General features: G+C 41.2%; 1 protein-coding gene across 3 annotated transcripts; it reads left to right on the forward strand.

Annotated features, from left to right (window-relative positions):
- The first annotated feature begins 1,978 nt into the window (after positions 1 to 1,978).
- LOC111264194 (uncharacterized) lies at positions 1,979 to 6,647 on the forward strand. 3 transcript variants are annotated; one of them, XR_015312604.1, is made up of 4 exons: positions 1,979 to 2,785; positions 3,096 to 3,178; positions 5,026 to 5,859; positions 6,056 to 6,647. XR_015312604.1 is itself a non-coding variant. In XM_086969984.1 (3 exons), exons 1-3 carry the CDS (start codon positions 2,731 to 2,733, stop codon positions 5,185 to 5,187), a joined length of 300 nt encoding a protein of 99 aa, XP_086826110.1. In that variant the 5' UTR covers positions 1,979 to 2,730; the 3' UTR covers positions 5,188 to 6,647. The 3 variants fall into 3 exon arrangements, 2 of the variants coding, with proteins under 2 accessions (XP_086826110.1, XP_086826109.1); XM_086969984.1 differs by having other exon boundaries at positions 5,026 to 6,647; XM_086969983.1 differs by lacking the exons at positions 5,026 to 5,859; positions 6,056 to 6,647 and adding an exon at positions 3,755 to 4,509 and having other exon boundaries at positions 1,992 to 2,785.
- The last annotated feature ends 732 nt before the right edge of the window (positions 6,648 to 7,379 follow it).

The following is a 7,379-nucleotide window of genomic DNA, read 5'->3' on the forward strand; positions in this document are numbered from 1 at the left end:
GTCTTTACTCCGTGGTTCTTCGTCATTGTCCAAACATCTTGTGTTATTCATCCCCCTCTCTTATTGTATATCTATATAACTAGAGAGAGAGCGAGCGAGAGAGAGAGAGAGAGAGCTGTGGGCAACAAAAAGTTGTTGTCTAATCTTGTTTTGCTATAACGCGGACAGCGAGCTGCCGGGTGGCCATCATCGTATAGCTTTGCACATGGATCAGGATGGAAAGGGAGCACGCATGGGCATATTAGCATCAGTATCTCACAGAGAAAAATGCGCTTGACCTCTTCGACGATTCGAAGATGAAACACGGTAGGGAAAAAAACAACAGAAAAATATTCCACTACGAGTCGAAGAAAGCGTCTTGCTGGAACATGGACTTTGGCTAGATTTACCCGATCAGGCGGCTGGTGCTGCTTCTGTGCCTGCTGCTACCGAAAGTCGACTGCGTTTACCCACGTAGACAAGACCGAAAAAGCACTAGAACTGCAAGCATAGATTTCATCGATTTGTCGCGACAAATCACAAAGTCCCATCGGCAACAATTTCTTCAACGATTTTCGCGATATTCATGGATCATCCAAAAGTTATTTCACCAACTAAACCCTATATACATCTTAAACACTATAGAGCTAGGCTTGGTAAGATTCTTCAAAAAATGTGCTTTATTTATTATGCTTATACATTTCTAATGCGCAATATAACTAAATGACACAATTAAATAAATGGTTAGTACGGCTCCAGTCGATTTCCATTGTATGCCACTGGCTAAAATCGTCATCGATGTTAGCAGCGTCGCGATGATATCAGTCGTCCGTGCCGACTAATGTAGCGTGCTATGAAAATTAAGCAAGTGAGAAATAAACAAAGACTAAGTAACTGATAGGTCGTCGTCATTAGCAGCAAAAACACGATTTGAAACGGCTGTGCGTCACCGACTAGCTATAAGAATTAAGAAAGGAAAGAGCACAGAATCTGTGTCGTTAGAAAATGAAACGTGACCATGACGACGACGGCAGCGGGGCCATCAACAAGCTCCGCCGCAACAAAATATGAAGAAGCGCCGACGCTGCAGCGTCAATCATCGATAACCACTACAATATAATATCATTCGCTGACAACGATACCGCCATCATTGGCAGCACCACTACAACTACTATAGCAATGACCAAAGATATAGGCAACAAACGCAATAGGCTGGGGTGCTCGCGGTTATCGTCGTCCCTCTCGATCTAATGCGGGTCCTATCTGCTTGTGGAAACAGTCTCTCATGCGGCGGACATTTCATCTCTATGATACGGCGCAGCTACTGCCGCCGCTGATGATTATGCTTCGCCTAAGCGTGTTTTTGATTCGCTGCATCGGTTAGTATGCACAAGGCCTAATGTGAAGCTTTCGATGTGTGCCTTTTCTTCTTGAACGGCAAAGTAGCGACGAGCAAAGCAAGTTCAACGCCAGTGTTAGTCTGAACCTTCTACCTCTCGCTACCTACGAGAGAAGTGAGAAGCTAACTCAAAGAGGTCACAATTACAGCCAGATGTGAGCATAAGTGACGATTCGTTAGCAGACGGCCGTCTCTCTCAAGAGTAGGCTGTTTTTTTGTTGTGTCTGCTCGTAAAAACCTCGTAATATACTAGAGAAAAAGCAGCTAAAAGTCTAGAGGGCGTCCTCATGTTATGGTCACTAACTGCGCAAATTTTGCAAAAGAGGCAATTGATAGCTATACATATCTGACCGAAAAACAAATATGTATACTGATCATTCTATGAAACAGCGTTTGATGTTGATTAATCTCTATACCAAGGGAAGTAATCCTGATATTGGACTTAGGTATCAGGATGTATATATACATCGCAATATAATTTAGTTGGACTGCGTATATTTGATAGATCTAATAGTATTAAGAGTAATGCCAAAGACTAGCTGGCCGATTGCTGGCCTGCAATATTACGTTAATGAGCAATAATACTCGGAGCCGGATCCTGTCTCGGACCGGACACATTACAGTTGGCGTTTGCTGCTTCCGTCGATCTATTCGTACGTTAGTTGTTCGCTCGTTCGCTTTGACGCCACATCCCGTACTGGCTTTTCCTCTTTCCAATCATAGATATGGCGTATGATGATGTGAGATGCCCCGTGGGCGTTCGATCAAAAAGCGTCTGCCGCCATAAGTGCCTGTAATGCTGCCTCTATGGCCATTCACTGACGGTTCGTGAGCCTCGTCATCGTCTAAGACGTGCGCATGTATGTATGTATGCGTGCCAATAATAATCGTGATGTGAGCTAGCGCTGTACACAAATTTCTAGACATGCGAAGCACCAAACACATAGCACTGCCTGTTTTTTTTTTGCCGCTAGCAGGTGTGCTCTGTGGGTGTGCATGCATGTGTTAGCCTAACAGCACGCACGTTCCCCGTTACATCAACAACAATAATAAACAGGCATAGCGCCTCCAGCACCCCGATGGCCCCCACAAAGCCTCCGACGTACACAGAAGATGCACCATGACTGACAACAGCATCACAACACGAGATGATAAGCGTGTGTGCTGGAAGACATGACGACACTCGTTAGCATATACGTCTGCCGCTGTTTCTGCTACTACAAAAACGTTACAACTACACGCTACGGCATGATGAATTGATGCTGATTACTGTTGCTGCCTCACTATGTGGCATTAGCCCTCGTCGTACCGAAAATCATTGGTGAAGTTAATGGCGCACGATTCACTTGCTGATGGCGCTATCTAGCGCCACTATTCAAGGTGACGAAGCAAAAAAACTTCAAACAGGTATAGTTTCTCGCTATAATACTATTTAAACATTGTAAATTCGTTATCTATAGAAAATCCGTCACATAGGGGGTTTATGTTCCAAGGGCACCATGTGTGTACGCACATGATTAACTTACCTTTGTAGCCATGGCAACGTTGTCATGTTCGTTGTTGAAACTAACTAGTTATATTGGGCCTACTCATAGTCAGTTCTAGCTGCATTACGCAAGAAAAGTACTATAAATGGAATAGAGAAGAATGACCTATCGTAAGTGTCATATACGTTTAAGTTAAAAATGTATTAAATGCAACTTTGCTTTTTTTTTAGAATTGTCTAAGCGTAGTACTGATGTTTCGAATTCAGCCATACATACCGAGCCAGTTTACGATGAACTCATTTTACGAAACAAGGTAATCCCTTTTAGATCTAGTCATCTTCAAATTACGCATGCATATATATGTATATATATATACACATATAAGAATTATAATCCATAAAAGAAGAAGAGGAAAATTTCGGAAAGTGCAGGTCGATGCACAGAATTGTAGAAGGCACACAGGAATCTCTATTAGGCTGTAATTGGTATAAAATATATCGTTCATAAGTCGGCGTGGAAACCTCATCTTATCACGAGTCACTAGCAATTTAACTCGTTTTCGAACTTCACTCGAACATCACTGAACTGAACTAAAAGAGGGCATTTTTTAATTTAATTTTAAATATTTGTAATAATATATTGAAATAGTGTACGACTAGCGTTTCCACATAGAATCAAGCGCAGGGTTACTAATCGTTAACTTAATAGAAATATTAAATCGGCTGGCCAAAGGGAGATGAGCTGAAGTGGAAGGCAGGGGCGGGTGAATCTTTGTCTCGCCGAGACCGTACGAGCAGCGGCATTAGCAATGTTAGCGCCACTTAGGGCGTCAATCCTTGGACTCTTTTTTAACTAATATAGTTCACTAACTACTGGATTTCTGTTCAAGCCATGGATATCGGTGGTGCTCACGAGCCAAACCGACCGCAAATCGGAAGATGATGCAAACTCGATGAATTCCTCAAATAAACATGTGTCTATTAAAGAAGATCATCTCTGGGTGGTGGCAGCTGTAGTAATGGTCCACAGATGGCGGTCTCGCCGCCGACTCTCCAACCAACAACTAGCCTCAACTGTTCATGGTTGTCGGGCATACGTTGATATTTGAAGAGACACGAGACGGCTGCTAAGCGTGCGACTATCAACGACGTATTTAGCCGTGGTTGAGCTGGTAGAAATATTAAAGGGTAGCAGGATAATGTGGCCGCCGCCATTGATACCACTGATATTGTTACCATGATTTCAAGAAGGATGTGTCTGCTCGTTTTCCTTTTCTATGTATTGCATACCCACGTGCCCAATTTTCCACGTTCAAAAGGACTTATACAAGTCTAACCTATTATTAGAGGAAGTGTTTACAGAATGAAAACGATTTTATCACGATAGTGAACCATAAATAATCAATATTATCGCACAATAGAACAGCGAGAACTAATCAATTAGGAAAGGAATGGGCCATCAGGAGGCCTTTCATCAGAATATCGCACCGAAGTTAATAATAACACTCAAATGTCACTCGCTAATTTCGCTTCGTAGGTAACTTATGAAGATATTCTTGGAAAACTAAAAAATCCATGAACCTTAATTTTACGTTTAACATCTTGCTACTCCATGTTCAATAAATAGCACCCGTTCAAGTTAAAATAGGCAAGATCTATTGCAATTTTACCACGTAACGCAAACATGTTAATATCTTAAAGTTAGGTTAAAGTATGTGCGTGTTTGAATTGTGATTGTAGAAAATAGTTCCCCTTCCCTGGTTATTCATGCTAATAATTCCACTTTCCACAATTCCGTACCTTAATAAGTAGTTTAATAGTACCAATATGATCACTTGAGTACCTAATTTGTAGCCGAGCGACGCGAGTGGCAGACTCGCTAAAGCGATTAGGGTTCGCTGAGACTGACGCAGCTAAAAAACGGCTTAGACGCGTTGGGTTAAGCCCTTTTTGCTCTTTACCAACGAATGGGGAGTTTTTCCCTCTAGTAAGATAACGTGTCAGCTTTTTATATAATTTTACTTGCAAGTGCTCAAAATACCCGCCAAAATAATATTAGTCTTCATTTCTATATACTAGTGTTTAGTAATATATATATTTGCCTACTAGTTAGTTATCTTCATTGTGGCTGGTAGCGTATGTTTAATTCTTTGTTTTTCAGGGTAAGATTGCCGCAGGAACGCGTACGGAAGTTGCAAGTTACATTTTTGGGGCTGTACCTGCTCTCCAGATCGAATTGCGTCAGTGTTTCGTAAGAAGATCTAAGGGGTCGATTTTGGCACCGATTGAGCACTTGCGGTCAAAAGAATCGGATTATATATAAGTTCACGTTCCATGTCCAATAGCATCACCTCTTCGTCATTTACAAAGAAAGTTAGAAACAAAGGGCTGTCACAAAGTTATGATGGCAGCTACGAGCAGTCAATGTGGTCTGTAGTTCAGCGGTGAAACTCCGCTGAATAATCAGCGTACGGTTAATTTTCATTAAGATAATTTATTATCGTCATTGCAGCAACCAGTGCCTCACCCGAGCTTGATAACTGTCAGCCTGGTCGTAATACTCATTATCATTACTGTTACTGTTATTTCAGGAGAAATAGACTATAGTACTGGGCGCTATTAAGTGAGCCTGTAAAGTGGTAAGGAGCGAGGTAGAAACTCTTTTGCACAATCTTTTAACCATATGGCATCCTTTTTTACTTTAAAGTCTACGTAATCCATTGAAGGCAGCATGAAGGCGACATGATGAGGACGACGGCCGGCAGCATTGACGTAGGACCTCTGTCATTACCTCATGGAAATCATCGCAGAGATCCTAAACAAATGCACGTACGACTTGTGTACAAATAAATGTTTCAAGTTTTACTTGTCGTACGTGCATTAAGAACAGTTTTACATTTCCAAATTTTTACAGTTCCAAAGTACAGAGTGACGTGTATCTACGTCCGGTTTCGAATTTATGCCAACACGTGTTTAAGTTTAAGCAGGTAGGCGCGTACACCATTGCACCTCCACGGGGTCATACACGTGTACATATTAAACAAAAACACATCAGCCAGGGTTAGCCAGCCAGGTTAGCCCACGTCTATGCTGTTTGTCCATGGGTTCCGTTAAATAGCTTCTTCTATAGCAGTCCACTAACTCAGTTGAAAACCATTTTGAAAATGAACCTTATTACTCTTCCCAGACAGACCGTACTCAGCAAGTACCACTGATCAACATACCGCGTCTGCATGTTGCATCGGGGATTCGATCCGATTCTAACAGCATTAGTTTCCGCAGGCTTGCTATACAACAGTTATTATACAGACAACAAAGTACAATGCGGTTACAGCGAGAAAGGACAGGAAAATGAGGCCTAATTTCCAACAAAGAACTAAGAACACAATGACACTATATTATACCGACATTGCAGTTACTACATGTGTGTATAGATAGATCTGATCTAGGTTAATTCCAGAATACTTTTATAAGCTAAGCGATGCCTCACATTGTAAACTACCAAAATAAACATACATCTATATTTACCACAATATCAATTCATAGATTAGCTAAATATATTTCAGTTCGATTCAGAACGGAGAATTGGTTCTTGACGTCTTCATTTTCGGTGCTCCTTGACACGGGCGTTATAGCAACAAATCGATTAACAGGCAGAATGAGTGTCTCAACAAAGGATTACGAATATATCGAACAGAATGATCGTCCTGCGATGTTTACAAGCTAGAAACTACACACTTAAATCAGATAAATAAGCGCACCTTATCCCTTATGCAACCAATATGTAACGTGCACTACTTCTTGTACGTAGAAGCGACGACGGTGTATAGCGCTAGGAAGTGAAAGAAAACATTGTAAGCTCGTTAGTCACCTAGGGGAGGCAGCTCCTCTGTAACTATTGCCCTTCGTCGTAAACAAATTAACGTATGCGATTGATGTTCCCATTTCATGGCATCATTAAGCTAGGAAGCGTTGGCAAATATTAAGTAAATTTTGTAAATCTTCATGTAGAGTATACGCGTTTCTTTTGTGAAAATACTATCATGAAAAGGTTGTCTCAGTAGTAAAAGCACAGGTGATCCCAATTTAATGCGAGTTCTCGCCAAGCGATCAACTACACGAGCAATGAGCTATACTAGAAAAATCAAAAAAAAGGCGAATTTTCTCCGTTTGTTTCTCCGTTAGGAACTATAATAAAAAGTTCTTTCGTTATCCCTATACAAAATAGAAGGTAAAGGGTAATCAGATTAGGTGATTGTCCCTTTGCTGATAATGGTGAAAAGGCAGATGTCTTTCTGAAACGCTTTGTGTCGGTTTTTGCTGATAAAAACGCTTATGCTGCTTTCAACCTTGACCTTTGCTTTGTTTTGACTATTACAACCAAGTCGATTACACGTAAAGTTCAAACATCGAAAGTAAAATGCAGTACTAAGCTTCATGAATTCCTATTATATGGTGCTACTAGCACTCTGTTGTCCTCCTTTTCAACTCATCCAAGTACTCCTTACAAGAACC

Source organism: Varroa jacobsoni, unplaced genomic scaffold (assembly GCF_002532875.2).
Source record: "Varroa jacobsoni isolate VJ856 unplaced genomic scaffold, vjacob_1.0 scaffold_830, whole genome shotgun sequence".
Lineage (NCBI taxonomy): Eukaryota > Metazoa > Arthropoda > Arachnida > Mesostigmata > Varroidae > Varroa > Varroa jacobsoni.